The sequence below is a fragment of the Chaetura pelagica genome, unplaced genomic scaffold (genome assembly GCF_000747805.2).
Source record: "Chaetura pelagica isolate M959 unplaced genomic scaffold, ChaPel_1.0 scaffold420, whole genome shotgun sequence".
In the NCBI taxonomy this organism is placed as follows: domain Eukaryota; kingdom Metazoa; phylum Chordata; class Aves; order Apodiformes; family Apodidae; genus Chaetura; species Chaetura pelagica.
The window spans coordinates 267,017-283,427 of NW_009951919.1; the positions used below are offsets into that span (position 1 = coordinate 267,017).

The 16,411-nt window shown below is 40.4% G+C and overlaps 1 protein-coding gene across 1 annotated transcript; it reads right to left on the bottom strand.

Annotated features, from left to right (window-relative positions):
• Positions 1-3,079: 3,079 nt before the first annotated feature.
• CANX (calnexin) lies at positions 3,080-13,745 on the bottom strand. Its single transcript, XM_009995118.1, has 14 exons — positions 13,560-13,745; positions 12,988-13,061; positions 12,379-12,437; positions 11,897-12,038; positions 10,584-10,665; positions 9,001-9,193; positions 7,930-8,119; positions 7,098-7,211; positions 6,448-6,604; positions 5,938-6,153; positions 4,928-5,047; positions 4,692-4,827; positions 4,476-4,567; positions 3,080-3,887 (listed from the first exon to the last, which is right to left on the bottom strand). The coding sequence occupies exons 1-14, from the start codon at positions 13,743-13,745 to the stop codon at positions 3,834-3,836; spliced, it is 1,815 nt and encodes a 604-aa protein (XP_009993420.1). The 3' UTR covers positions 3,080-3,833.
• Between the last annotated feature and the right edge of the window lie 2,666 nt (positions 13,746-16,411).

Genomic DNA, 16,411 nt, shown 5'->3' on the forward strand with positions numbered 1-16,411 from the left:
GTCCCTGGAGCTGTTCAAGGGCAGGTTGGATGGGGCTCTGAGCAGCCTGTTCTAGTGGGAGGTGTCCCTGCCCATGCAGGGGAGTTGGAACTCAATGATCTTCAAGGTCCCTTCCAACACCAAACATTTTTTAATTTCTGTGATATATGCCTAGCTTGCAGCCTGCTCAAGTTGAAGCTGCTGTTTAGAAAGAGGGGCTCTGGTGTCTTAGATAAAACAAATGCTTGGCTCAATCAATTATTGATTATCTGCCTTCTAAAATATTTGAAAATCAGTGAAGTGCTTTCATGCAGTATCTTGTAAAATATCTGTCCTAAATACTTCGAGTTGGTTTGTTATGCAAGTGATGTACTAAAGTGGTATGTATCCTCTCACGGGGCGGGCAGAACGGGTGGCTGGAGGCGCGTTTAAAAGGCAGGCGCCGCGAGGGGGCGGGGCCAAAGCGGCGTAGCCACTCAGGAGCGCCGGGAGAGGGGCCAGGGGTGATTGACAGGAGGGGCAGGGTCACCTGCCTCCTGCTTCTCCCTGCGCTGGGATCAACTGCCAGTTAACTAGTTAAGACACAGGAGCCAAGCGCAGTTCAGCTTCTTTATTGATTAATTTGTACATATTTTTTTTTTCAGTGGAAGCTACAGGTGCCTTTTAGAAACGGACAGGGCATCGAGAGCTCCTGTTCAGCAACGCTGAGAAACCAAACACGCTTTTTGGAATGATGAGCCGAGGGTGGTGGGAGCTGGAACTGTTGGGGATGGAGGGAGGGGTCACAACCACAGCCTAAGCAGAGCGCTGCTTCTGAGGAAGGGGCATGGAAAGCAAGAGACAAGCACAGAGATGAAGGTCTACCAGCAATTAGCACTTCAAGAACCCTCCCTCAGGCCCAGGAGTCAACCTGAAAACAGACATAGGTAATGCACCTTATGGGTCACAGCCTCAAGCTGTGGTAATTCAGTACTAGCCAGACCCAGGAAGGCCACATCACATCCAAGAACAGGTTAGTGGGTTAGCTGCAATCTCACCTCTTTCATTGTGCATCAACTCCAGGAGAAACACAGACAACCAAACAACACACAAAACACCCTGTTTTCAGCATTTTGACTCCCTTGTGTTTCAGTTTCAGACCCTGTCTGCACCTACTTCCCTATGGCTTTGTTTTGATTTACCATCTGTCTGAACCCCCACCCACACCTTCGGACACTGCACGCTCAGATGAGTAGAACTTCCTTTCCAGAAGCTGCTACCCCGGACTGCACAGACACACACGTCACAAATACACCTTCAGGTATTTTTAAAGTTACAAACCTACCTTACAGGTTACAACTGGGCCAAACTACAATACCTCAAAAACACAACTATGTTGTAAAAATACTTGGGATAAGCAGATTACTAATTTTTCCTCCAACCCTCTAAAAATAAGAGTGACGTTGATGTTAAACTGAGCCAACCAGATCAGAAAGCAGGATAAAAAGTAACTTTGGCCTTGTCTATCCATTTTGGGAAGTCTTCATTTATTATAGTGATTATTTAAGAAGCACACACTATGTTATAAAAAAATGCCATAACATGCAGACAGGAGACCTTTCCAGGAGACTGAGCAGAAGCAAATGTAGATTTACAATTAGCTTTAATATAATAATATTTAAAGCTGAGAGAAGATCTTAAGTTCACTTTTGATGCTTTGAAAGAACATGTATGCACATCAGTTGTTTAGGAATTTAAGGCAATTTGCATATTATTAAAAAAACATTGGATTAATCGATTTTTATGTTGTGCTCAAAATGTTAGCTGAATTGAAACCATTTACATATACTTCATCTCCAAGGACTGAGAGTCATAAAATAGCAGCTGCTCCTTGATAAAAATACAGTCCTGAAAACAAGCTAATAGCAATGCTTAAGCTATGACATCTTCCATGTCAGAGTATAAGCTATTTTTGCAACAAGGAGCAGTATTTACCAGGTGTTCAACAGGCAAAGGCATTCTAAACATGCAAGAGCTCCCAACACAAGTCTGAAATTACTTCCAGTATCTTGCTTACAATAGTTTATTTGCACACTGCAGAAAGATCAAGAAATCCTGCTATGCATTTGTGATCACTAATATTTCAAACACAACAACCAAGGGATACAACATAAGGACAAGCAAAAAGAGGTGTTTTACAAAAAAAGAACTCAACAAAACAAAAACAACTCCAAAACAAGAGTCTTTTAGTAATTGGTTAGATTGCTTGCAAGGTAATTGGAACACTTCCCTCCCCAAACCCTGGGAATTATTCCCCCCAACTATACCTATGTTATGACCAAACAACACTGGAGTGTTTAAATTCAGTGCAAGAAGAGTCATTTCAGGACATTTAATTTCACTCTAAACAAAGGCAAAAGTTTATCTATATAGACATCCAAAAGCCAACATATTTGATACAGTGTAATGAAGTTACATAGATCTCACCCTCAGAGGTATGCTCTTGTAGTGATCACCTGCATTCCACCAAAAAAAGTGTTTGAAACAGTATAATATAGTAGACTCAACACTTTAAAAAAATTTATTCAGCTGGAATTGGAACTCCCTAACATTCACAATATAATTTAGGATGCATTTGTTACATGAAGAGCAGATAAAAGACTTAAACAGTTTCACATACCAGTTAAGATATTCCACATGCTCCTTCCCCACCTACAATACTGACATCTTGGTGGTTTGGTTTTTTTGTTTGTTTTTTCTTGTGTTTTTTTTTCTTAACAAACACTCAGTTCAACTTGTCTACCTGACTACCTCCCCCATTTCTACAGGAGTAGACATACAGTGATAACAGTGAGAGGATATGGGACACTGTCCTATCCAGTGTTTGGACCCTGGAAAGGAGTAGCCTAGCTATAAAAAGAAGAGTTTGACAATGAGCTGAACATGAAGCACTTCAGCAACTGAGGCAAAGCTGCACTCAGAAGAAAAGCTGTAAAGTCACAGAGAAAGGAAAGCATCAGTGGCTGAACAGAGGAGAAAGGGGGAAGTTGTCTAACACCACCCCACCCCCCAAACAACCCATTAGCTTTACAAAAAGAGTTAACAAACTAACAAAATCCACTATCTGCAAGGTCTGAAGGATTAAATGCCACATTAAGATGACCCCTCCAAATCCTAGATCATTTGTCAACACTTAACATGGCTTCAGCATGTATGCATATTCTGCAGACTAACTCGTTCCTTCCAGCCCTTCTTCCTCTTTCCCCTCCCCCCAAGATAATTAAGTTGATTAGAAAGTTTCACTACTGGTTTCCCCATACTTCCCATCCCCAGTTTTTTTTCCTTTTGAGGGCAGAGGGGCTGTCAAATACAGTGACAAGTTTTCTTCAAACAATTATCAAATTAAGGGATATAAAGACATTGGTGCATTTAGGAATTTACATATTTGTAAAAAAAAAACCTAGTTATAAAACTGCATTTTTATGACCTAGCACTTTTGAGATTCATTGTTATTTTTCACTAATTAATATATTAAATTAAGCCAAGGTTTGCAATCGGAAAAGTTCTATCAATCTACATAAACCCAGAAAAGAATATTTAAAACAAATGAAAAGGTTAGTTATGTTACATTCCAAAATCCACAGCCCATTACATTAAATGCATTCTTTCTACAGGAATGATGTTCTTTAAAACAGATGATTGCAAATATTTTACTGCTAGACACTCCATTACATTGGATAGTGTGACTGGAACCTGTGGATGGTGAAATCTTGAGGTTTTGTCCAAGTTTCAATGTAAGGTGTCCAAGGTCCTCTCCCAGAACCATGTTTGGAAAAAAAAAAATAAATCACAGGTCAAGTTCTTAAGACTTTTTTTCAATCTTTCCTTGGCTTTCTGTTTCTGGGTGATCTATTCACAGTTTCCTCCTCCTGCAAGAAAGTAATTTATATAAATATCAAGGAAATAGATTCTAAGAATACCCTTAAAAACATTTTAAAGAAAAACTACAAAGAAGAATCTACTTTCAATTCTACATGAGGATTTCATTTTTGAAAGGACATGCTGCTGTTAACCATCCTGCCCTTCTGTCCATGGCAAATGCAAATCCTCCCTCTTCCTTTCACAGTGGACATCCACTATTTCCTGAGAGTTCTCAACAGCTTGTGCTGCTCTGAGAATCCTTCTAACCTCAGGCAACACTCATCCATTTTCAGTCAGCCACTGAGTCAGCATGGAGCACTGAGAAGGTCACATCCTGACTGCACACAAAGCTAAATAAACCTTTTGCCTCAAGACCTTCACACACAACTACCTGCTCTGACCATGCAGAGTCCAGAGCAGTGCCTTCAGCAAGGTGGTCTGCACTGCTGCAGGTGGCCACAGCAATTCCCATTCTGCAGTGAGAACATTCTCCACAGTTCTGGCACATGAGCCAGGTTAACTTTTAAAACTTGAGTAAGGCTTGTTGTGCATGACTTCAGGAAACAAGCACACAAGACTTCCCTCAAAGGCCTTACCTCTGATGCACGTTTCCTATCTTCTTCTTCATCCTCTTCCTCCTCCTCTTGACTAGCACTTCCTATGTCAGCATCACTTCTCTGCTTCTCTTCTAAGAGGAATAAAAATAAACCAAATTAATTTTTTTTTATTCTGACATCTTCTGTTCACCATTGGCTACTCCATGTCCTGCTGGTTTATTTTATCAATCTGTTTAGATAATTTATTTTACGTACCTAGCTTTTCCTCATTTGCCTCCTCTTCCTCCCCATCTTCCTTGTCTCCTTTGTCTTTTTCTTCCTCTTTCTCCTCGTCCATCACATCAGGCTGAGGAGCATCAGTCTTTTTGTATTCTGCAGCACTTGGCTGTTTCTAAAACAAAATTGTCAAAACCAGGTTTGAGACATTAAGGGACATTTTGCTGAATTTCTTTTTAAACATGATATAACCTATTATCAGAGGAAATGCATACCTTCCCAGAACAGCAGAAAAGGACAACAAGGAACACTGGCAAAGCCACAGTGAGGATGTAGACTACCCAAAGCCAGGGACGTTCTTCAGCAGCTGCCATCATCTGGCCCACAACACCAGGCTACAAGATAAAAACAACTGTCAGATTCCATCCCATACAGTAAGCTCAGCAGTTTAGTTTAAGCTGCACAATTTTCAAATAGGCTTTTAGCAACTCTAAACATTGTATTTCCTGGACTAGTGTCCAGTTCTGGAGCCCTCAACACAAGAAGGACAGAAAGCTCTAGGAGCAAGTCCAGATAAGGGCCACAAGATGATCAGGGGCTGGAGCACTTCTCCTATAAGAACAGGCTGAGAGTGCTGGGGCTGGAGAAGAGAAGGCTCCAGAGAGAACTGACAGTGGCCTTCCAGTGCCTGAAAGGGCTACAGGAAAGCTGGGGAGGGAATTTTTACAAGGATGTATAGTGAGAGGACATGGGGTAATGGTTTAAACTGGAAGAGGGGAGATTTAGGTTAGACATAAGAAAGAAATTCTTTATTGTCACAGTGGGGAGGCACTGGAGCAGGTTGCCCAGGGAGGCTGCAGAAGCCCCATCCCTGGAAGTGTTCCAGGCCAGATTGGATGGGGCTTTGAGCCACCTGATATAGTGGGAAGTATCCCTGCCTGTGCAGGGAGGTTGGAACTATGTGATCTTTAAGGTTCCTTCCAACCCAAATCATTCTATGGTTCTATTATTTCATACCTCAAAAAAATATAACCTCCACAAGTACTTTTTCCATAGTTCAGAAATTAAGAATTAGGCTAAAGTTATCAATCCAACTGTCAGAGAAAAAAAAGCTCACAAAAGAGCCGTGAGTACTCAATGCTACTTAGAGCAACCATTAGCATACTTGGTTTATCGCAACCCCTAACCTTGGTACATATAGATATGTATAGATAAAGACTATGGGACAGAACAGCAGCAATGCTCCTACTGTTCAGTCAGCAAACTATTAAAGGCTGTTTCTCACCTCTGCAGCACCATCAGCTGCCTTTTTCAGTCCCCATCCATCATTGGCCCAATCATCAGCCACAGCTCTCTCAGTACAGATGATAAAGTTGTCAAAAAAGATGTCAGAAGTCATTGACCACAACTCAAGTCCAACAGCACTGAAAGGAGTCATCTTGAAAGGTTCCAAGTCCTCAAAGAAATGCGGGTTTGGGATCTTCCTAGGCTTCCATATACCCTAGGAAAGACAAGACATTTAGCCTCACCTGCTTTGTAATACAATTTTCAGTTTTCAGTCCATTTTGAATGGAGAGGAAGAACAATTCATTGCATTTTATTACAAAGCCTACGGACGCAACTCATCAGGTTTTGGGAATAAATTTTCATTTGTTCTACAAATAAGTGAAACCAAGTAAGAAGGGTCTTTGCATCTGTCCACTTGAAATACAGTATAACCATGGAAGTATTTGTATTTTTTATTACTAAGAGAAATGCTGCATTGGCCAGCAGTTTAAGCAATGAATGCACTAACCTGATAGTTCACATTATCAATCATAGGAGGCTTCCATTTGCCTTTGTAGTTTGGATTGTCAATCATTGGTCGCTGCCAGGTACCACAGCCTGGGGCTGTCTCGCATTTAGGATTTGCAATCTGAGGTGCCTCCCATTCACCATCCATGTCCTCATCCCTGAAAAGGAAAAGTCACTTTTTAAGTCTGCCCCTTGTCTTTATACAGAGTAAGACTTAGACAATGCCCAATTTCTGGGAAAATTAAAATTTCTACCATAAAATGGAGATCCTGAAACTTTGTACAGCACAGGTCTGTAGATAAAGACACAGCAGAAGCAATGATGATTTCAAGTTGCTAGGAAGCACAAAAACTCATCAAAAGCCAGACCCTGAACACAGCCTCCCCTGTGATCCCTCCAAAGATGATAAAACTGCAAGATCACCATCCAGGGATGTTCATCCCTGTTCAGCTTACTATCACAGAAGAGTTGAGAAGTAAAAAGGGGAACATAAGACAAGACTCTTCAGACCACCTCTGCCTTCTACTTTTGAAGCAAGATAATTTGAATTGACAACTTTGTTAGAGAGCAACTATGAACTATTTTACTTGCAAAAGCCAGTATAAAAGCCATGAAATATTTGCTGTCACTTGCAACAGGCAGTAAACTTACCAGTCTTCAGGCTTCTCAGCATCAGGGTCTGCTACATATTCTGGCTCATCATCCAGCCAGCCCTCTGGCTTCACAGCATTTTCATCTGCAATCTTTGCAGGAGCATCCTCATCCCTTGAGAACAAAACATCACATATAAACACACACAAGTTCTCAAACCCAAGGCATGATTCTATAGATTCTGAACAAGCTGACAGATCTAGACAACCAGCCAGCTTCCCTTCAGATAGGGTAAGCATCACCCTGATTTCAGAACAGCATTGCCTTGCAATCTGTTACCTACACATGTGCCTCCATGGCACAATCCTGGTGCCAACTGTATGGTAATACTACTTGGGTTTTTTTAACCCAACCTAGAATGGACATATTGCAGCAAATCCAGTACCTCAGTGATCGCTGCAAATGCATTTTGAGCTTGGAATTGAGTCCATGGTTCACCAAGCACAGGTTCAAAGACAGAAACTCAGTATCAGTTTCCAATTTAGGTTACCAGGTATTTCAGTCACTTGTCACTGTGTTACACAAACAACTACAAACATCTAACAGTAACATCTTTTGCAGCTCATCTTTTGATCTCAAGAACAAAAGCATCAGCTAGCATAGTTTATCTAGTAACATTTTTATCTGTGGGCAGCACAGTAACAGCAGCACTAAACAGTAATTCCCAGAAGACACTGATCCTGTCTGCTTTTCTGTACCAAACTGCTACTCAGATACCTAAACTGTTTGTGTTTTGATTACAAGGGTGAGACTCAAAAAACTTCTATAAGTCATCTGAGAAAGGCTTTTTGATCAGGACCAAATTCCAATTCCTCCCCTCCCAACAGCTTACCAGTCATCTGGTTTAACAGCATCTGGGTCTGGGATCTTTGGTCTCTCATCCCAGTCCTCAGGTTTCTGGTCATTTGGATCCTCAATCTCTCGAGGTGGATTCACAGGAGGAGACATATCATTTAGCAAATTCCCACTGTTGACAACTGTTTGATCAACCAGTATTTCAAAACTATTATCAGGATTCAAGACTGTAAGGAAAAGAGTTGATGTAGCCATTACAAATATGATACAAGGCAGGCATCATGAAGCATCACTCACTGCCACTGTATCACTAAAACTTCAGTAATCCAAGCTACCACCTGCCCAGTAACTGCTTTCAAGAACCTTTCTCCTTATGCCAAGGTGTAACTAGTGATGATGGACCATGCCTCACCTTGTGAGAAAGACAACTCATTGCAGGAATCCTAATTTCAGTATGCTAAAAGCTCAAAAGCTTGTAGAGCTATTTACCAGTTCCCACAGCAAGTTGACTCTGTCACAGAAGTACTGCTTTAGTAGTAAGAATGTAGTACATCTTCAGTAAAATGCAACTAATAAGACCCTGCTACTGACCCACAGGATTTTAATCCCACTCCTTTATCCATCACTGCCTCTGTAGGAAGAAAAGCTAGAGATCCTCCTGAGTACCCCTTGAAAGACTTCAGTTCTAGCTAAAATAACAGACACTGTACTTCCAGAACCACTGAGTGTGTCTGGTACTATGAAAGCTGCATGAAAAACAACCATCACTCTAAATCTAAAGCAGAGTATACCCCAAATACTAGGGAGCAGCATTCAAAGCAGTTCATAGATATTGGCAATTATTTTGGATATACTTAGCATATCACAACTGCTCTGAAATCCAGTTCTCCTTTAACTGTAAGTTCAAGGTCTCATGAATCAAGGCTTATTGCAAGGAATAAATCAGCCTCTGCAGAGCAGTATCAGCTTTTGCATTCAGAGCTTTCAAGACTTTTTTAGTTGTATGGTGTGATGACACAAACATTCAGTTTTCATCTGGCTCGTTTGAAGAGCTTTTGACTCAGGAATCATAGTAGTAATTAACAGGCATAGTTAAGAGTGGCCACACCCAAAGTATAAAGATGGGTCTTCTTATCAGTGAAGTAGGTCTTCAGGTCAGCATCTGGACGCTTCGCGTGCTTCTCCTCGTATTTGCCGGTCTTTGGGTTTTTGTGTCGGAAGATGAAGTGCAGTTTGTAATCCTCTCCACATTTGTCAGGGCCAAACATGATTGTATATGGAGTTTTGTCGTGGAACTGATCCTTTAAAAACAATGCAAAACTTCATTCTACTATTTTGGAAACAACTGAAGTCACTGCCTGCTATAAGAACTCCCACCTCATTAGATGTTATTTTGCAACTTGGCTATCAAGCCAGTGAGGTCCCCACACCAAAGCTGGTATCCTGGCTACAGGCCTCTGGAGAAAACACCAAGATTATCCCAGGCATTTCATCTTGCACCATTGATCTCTACTTTCCAGATGAAAAACAACAGCTATTCAAGTGTTATCAAAAAGATAAGTGCAAGTGACAACCACAATGCTCAAGCATATTTCTACATTAAAATAAAGGATTTTAAAAGCTACCAATATAGAAATATCAGTTACTATTAATAATGAATAACTATCTATAATAACCTCCCATGAGGTTCCTTCACACAAAGTGATAAGCAGCATTAGATGTGAGGCTTTCATTTACACACTTATAAATTGGTGTACTGTCTCAATCTGAGAGTAAGGGGATACAATAATCTCACCTTTGAATACTGCAAGCAAGTCTATTTGTTCTTGCTAAAGTCATCTTAAAATTCAATGCACATATGAAAGTGGTTAGACAGCCAACTGTTTTTTCGGGTGTCTTTCTAAAAATAATTTGCATCTGTATTAATAACACAGCTGCAATGAGACTGCAGAAGGAAAGAAGGCTGGGTAACAAATCATAAAAGGTACTTCCCATCAACTGGGCTAAAGGAAGCTCACTGACCTATGCACAGTGACCCAGCAGTTAAGCTTTGTCTGAAGGGACTAAACCACTTGAGGTAGGTATATGATTGAGGGGGGGAAAAATTATTCTTAATCCTTAGTAGTTGTAACATGGGCTTTTCCACTGACCACACTTTTAAGACAATGGATCATTTATGAAGCAAATGGTTCTATATAGTTTGTGCAGCTGAATCCAGCCCAAGTTTTCAATTTTTTTTTTATATGCCCAATAGCTCACAAGTGAGTTCACACATTGAAGACAAGCCTATAAATGCAAGGTATAATTGCAGTTATTTGCATTAGTCTGTTTTAGACTATAAAACATGGAATTTTCCTTCTGGGCAACAGCTTCCTGAGAAGGTTTCTCCTCAGACACTGGCTGCTCTCCTGAGCTACCTCCTCTTCAGTCCTAGAACCCAGGGAAATGTTAGGTATTGCAGACTTCAAAGGTTTAGAATTGCTCAGCTAGTAGAAAACCCCAGAGTTTTCACTCAAGAAGATTTCAGTATTTATCCTCTCCAACTGGAAATAGTGGGAAACTGCTGAGTGCAATGTACTTTGGAGATCAGGTCCTAAATATGCTTGACTGCTTTTATGAAGATATTTCTTCAGAAGAAAAATGGAAAAGCTTTGGTTCATGGCAAACACTCAAAGTAGCAGCATTACTCACCAGGTTCAATTCAGGGGTTTTTGAAAGCAATTTCACGTAGGCCCCACCACACTCTATTCCATTTTGGAAATTTACTTCATACCTAATTTTAGTTTTGGACAGAAAAGGGGAGAACATGAGGAAAAATTACTTCTTTAAGACCATTTTCAAACACAAATTAAGAATTACACCATTTTGTTGCTTGCTTTACATCACATGCTCAGTGAATACTGAAAATACATGGTGCATTCTAAGGACTAAGCAAATACTTCAATAAAGGCCTGAGAAACAAGAGAAACTGAGGGTTTAGAAGACAACCTGACAAAAAATATTAAACTATTTGCGTACTGTTCTAGAAGATTATGATCTAGAAGTAGAGAGAAGGAAGAAAAAGCTGCTTTCCAATATGTAAGACACTGCAACGGAGATTAAGGCAATCCAATTATCTTCCCCACCATTACTATGGCAAACTGGCAACTCAACTTGCAAGACTAACAAAGCAACAAAAATTGGATCCTAGAAGCAGCCCCTTTAAGGTTATAAGCACAGAACAGTATATTTGGGGATGTCAAGTAGTCTGAAAAGGGCAAAACATCTGTCTGAAATAGGCTAAGTATGTTTGATCCTCTCTCAATGCCGGCAGCTGGAGTGATCACTAGGACTTATTTTTAGCTTTGTACTTTGAGTCAAAACTAAACAGTCATGCAAAGCAAAGTGACCAGTCCTTATCTTGTGCATATATGAATTAGCTTATTCTTTGTTTAAACTAAAAAAAGTAGGTAACAATCCACAATTCAACTGATTTTTTCCCCCTTCTTGCTAGTCTAACATACATGCAACTAGATACTTGTACCACAGAGCTAGGCAAGCTGTTCATCTTCCATGACAGATATATTAAATAAAAGGAAGGAGGAAACAAGTGCATCTTTACCACTCTCTCTGCTCCACCTTGGAAATAGGGGCCAGTTACTGCGTAAGGAAGTGCACTGACCTACATGCACACCAGCTTCTGTCCAAAAGGAGCAGCACTTTCACAATCAACACTATAAAAGTCAGTTGCCTGGCCTTGTTACTACAATTAAATCAGTGAATTGAAGCCTCAAGTTACTAAGTCTAATTTTCATAGACTTCATTCCTTTTCAGGCTTCAGAGGAACACTGTTCCTGCCTTCCCACTTCAGCCATCTGGGCTGCTATTTTACTCTTAAACAGCGTAGTAAGTTACAGTATCTTGTGTCATCCAGTCCCCCAGTCCACAATAGCTCAGTTATGGAATTAACCTCAGTCATCATGTCACCTTTGAAATAACAGAACACTAAGCAATCATTTACTTACTGTATAATAAGGGGTTTGGTATCAAATACAAAAGGCTTTGAAAGTCTGGATGAAATTGCATGATGCTTGGCTCGAGTTACCATTACAAGCCCTTTGTCTCCTGGAAGCTTAGTGTCCTTCATGTCTTGGACTTCCCATTTACCTGGAGAGAAATTAATCGAACAGTATCAAAAGTTGTTCAAGACAATCTTTTTTTAGTCCATTTTTGAACAAGACAGTCAGCATTCTGCAGTGATGTCCTATATAACCTATCACCTTTTCAAGTGATTAGCTAGAAATTACTTTAAAATCTCCAAGTAGGTATTTTGTTTACATCAAAAATACACTTTATATTCTTAGCCAGGTATATAAACACTCCTCCCATTTTCTTTAGTGAAAATTAACTTTAACTGGGAAACAGAGAACAAAGACTTGCACTGCTTCTTCAGATCTGACAAAAGATGTCAGAAACATCTATCATCCAAAACCTGGGTTGGACTCACCATCATATTTAGCAATCTCATCATCTGTATCATCTTTTTTGGCTCTGGAAAGGATCCATCTAGAAGAAAGACATCCAAGGTCAGAAAACCATACTTTTTCCACCCCCCACTAGAAATCCTGCCCTTAAGATAACCCTTGCTGTGCTATGACTGCATACCAGTATCTTGATACCCCAAGAAATTCTGTGCCCAAGCCTGCAATGTCATCTGCATTTGCCACTTCCCATCCCAACCTATAGTAGGATCATGGCCTCAGTGTCATCATAATTTTGTAAAACAAAAAAAAGCCAAATGTAAACCCTCACCATCCTCACATTACCTGAAGAAAAAGCCAGATGAGGATTAAAATATTACATCTGTATGGCTCACCTCCCCCTTCTTAATAGAACTTCAGGAAATACTATTTTAGCTCAGCACTTTTAACAGTTAGTCCAACAGTTAGCCACTGCTGTAATCCTTGTCAGCCACTGCCCTTTGCTTCAGTTTAAAATAACCCAGAGTTTAGAGAGGGTTTCATAGCCTTTCACTGTTTTTTTTGTTGTTGTTGTTGTTTTTTGGTGTTTTTTTTAATTATCTGCTATATTGAATCATCCTTCAGACCATACTCACCCATCCAGAGTTCCTTTATCAAAGGACTCCACAAAATACACCTCGCCAGTTGGGACTGGGGCCCTGTAGGTAACCTATGGGAGGAGAGAGGCATTTATGCACCTTCCAAGGCACATTCTCTACTCTGAAGAAATACAGGCATATACAGCTCACATCCCCCTTCTACATTCAAGTACAGCTCACTTGGAACATCCCTGCAGCATAAATACAAAAGTTATGTAAATATTGCTGCTTGTGTCAAGCCACTGTGCTCTAGTCTGCAACTACAACTGAAGTACACATCTATCTGGAAACCTCAGCATTAACTCCTGATAATCACATACATCACAGATTTCAAGGGTGGATCTAAGTTTTCAGGAAGAATGTGGGGGACATGAGGAGAGGAACAAAGCAGCCAGGCTTAATTCCAAGCCCTACTCCCAGATAAGATCTTTAATATCATCACAACATATGTCACTGTTAAAGGCTGGGCTGGCTATTAAACAAATGTTAGCAAAGCAAAGCCAACTCTGATCAGACTTGCATTAACTACAAGTGTTAAATCAATTTTTAAAAGAAGTTCCATGCCAAACCTTTGGTGTTGGAGGAGGAGTGCTTGTTTCAGGCTTTGACTCTTCTGCCTCCTCAAGCCCATCGTCCAAGTCATCCTCAATATCAACTACATCATCTCCATCATTGTCATCATCCATATCATGTGCCTGGACAGCAAAAGTCCCAAGAGCCAGCAGGGTCACACACAGTAGCCATTTCAGCTCCATGATCTGAGTAAGACATGGCAAAGAGGTCAAGCCAACACTGCACACAGAATGAAGCACTGCTTCTTGATTAAAAAAAACCCAAAACATATTCAAGACAAAATGTAAAGTGCCCCTCATACAATTGAAAAGTGAAAACTTCTTTCCAGCTCTGCTGTTCACTGCATTTGGCTCGTTGAGACAGCTCTAAAAGCTGGAGATCAATACAATGTAAAACTCAAGTATTTAATGCAAAACAAACATTAACTGAGTGGCAGAACCTGAACGCAAATCATGCAGAAGTGTAATAACTTTGCTCTTACACTGCCCCAGTCCATGAGCAGAACAGCAGACACTCATACACAACATCACGATCTATATAACTGCAAAAGCCTAACAAAACCCAACAAAAACCCATAACCCTATTTGGTTATGAGGGACTTTAAACGTCCTTCAGTGTCTGAAACTGACGTTTCCTTTCAGTTCAGGAACTGAAATATAACTAGCTTGCTCTTCCAAGCAGAGTAATCTACCACGTAATCAATCCTCTATCTCCTAGTCAATATTTTTTTGTCCTTGCAACTCTGTGACACTGGCATTTTCATTCATCAGTCCCCTCTCCAGGTTTTATTCTGAAATCACTGCCAACAGTCATTGTTACTACTAGCAGATGTTTAGAAGCAGCTGAAGCTACTGAGGCAGACTCAGGAGAAAATTTCTTTCTACTTAGCAGACAGTTAATTTGATTCCTCTTTTTTGATCTCTAATTTAACAGGATGGCCAAAGAATAAGAATCCCTGTTAACAGAGGCTTTACAGAATTTAAATACCACAAATCAGAGACCAGAAAATTCAACTAATTTATAAAGTGCGCAGCACACTGTGACACCTAAAACATGGTTGATCTTGGCAAGCTGTAGCTCAAAAGATCTTGTAAGTAAAATGGGGTTTTATTTCAACTTTCTTGCTAGAAAAACTGCAAGATCTGCACCTTTAGGTTGACGCAGAAGGCTACACTCCCAGCTAGCATGCTGTTCAGTTTTATCTCCCAATAAAACCCATAAAAACAACCTGTGCCTTGCTCATCTTTTCTCCTTTGAATCACATTCCAAATTTTTCTTCCAAAACCAGAGTTGTAACTGAGATGAATACTTTTAGAAAAGCAACTACAAAACCAAACATCCCCTCCTTCCTTACACTCCTGCCTCAAGCTGCAGCCCTGCAAACACAACTCAAGCAGAGTTAACAAGTGCCTGGAGGGGACTAAGCTCATGCTAGAAAATAAACTTTCAACTTTCCAAAGCATGTTTAGGCAGTGAAAAGTATCTACAGTCTTGAAGACTTATCAGCACTAGGCAATACTCCAAAACTACACTGCAGACCACATCTACTGTTCTTAGATTATTCTTTAACTCAATGCTAATGACAGAGGGGATGTTTTATAACTACAACAAAACTGTATTTTAAAGACTTGTGCTGAGGTCATGCCCACTTTGTCACTACAGCAACATGCAATTGCAGCCAGTTTTCTAACAATAGTAATGGCCTTGAGGATTACAGTCTAAATTCACACTCACAGCCCTCCAGCCACCCTCACGGTTCAGGCAACTGCACCAAACATCTCATAGCCAAAAGGACACCACTTACACCACGAATAGCTGACAAAAAACTTCCAACTATTACATATGAGCAAAGCTTGTTTCCTTAATGCACAGTATACAGCCAAAATTGAAAACCATTACAGACGTGACAGCGGCTCATGGCTCTTATTCCAAATGTGGGAACCACAATACAAAACCAAGGAACAAAAACTGTCAAGCAAACATCAGTAGCCTTGGAAATTCAAGTTCCTCTTGCACACATAGCAGTTCTCTGAATGAACTCATGCCCACTGGCACAAAAATTGTACAGAATAGAAGAGCCCAAAACATAATTTGAGAAAAGTTATCTTTAGAGCTCTGGATGTGTCCTGTGTGAGTGAAGCAACTCCAGATGAGATGGCACAAGGACACCATTTCAATGGAAAGGCTGTATTTTGCCTTAGCTTATCATCTAAATATCATCTCACTAAATAAATTTTTAACAGAGTTACAGTCAGGAAGATCTTACTCCAAGACTTTTTAACTGCTTTCAGATTATAATATGCAGATAGAACCACCGTTTCATTACTTGTAAAGTGATACAAGGAAATTAATCTTTAAAATACAGCAAGGTTAAAGATAAGCCAATACTCTCCTGTCCTTCTAAGAGGAAGGAGTTTCTCCACACCTCCTCTTGAGCCTGTGCAAAGGATATTAATGATTTAGCACGCAAGTAATCCCTTAAGTAGTCTCACTAGTAGCCAACCAGCAGTAAAGTTTTGTTGAAAGAACTAAAACATACCCAGAACTCTCAGGCCAGTACCAACTCCACACATAACTACCTACTTCACAAGCCCACCCCAACTACAACCCTTTGGAAGTATCTGCCAGCAGCAAATGGACTTTGGTAAATGCTAGCACCTAAGTGGCAACGCTACCCAGCCTCATCCTGCAGGCAAGGCTGCTCCAGAAATTCTTCTGTCAAAGCATCCTAGTGAAACCAGACAAGTTTTCCAATGACCTGCATAGCAGGGGCAGAAGATATGCCACTCTGCACACCTGTGCAGCCACAAGTGTCTACTCTGTATGTCTGCATTTATTGGTTAATGCT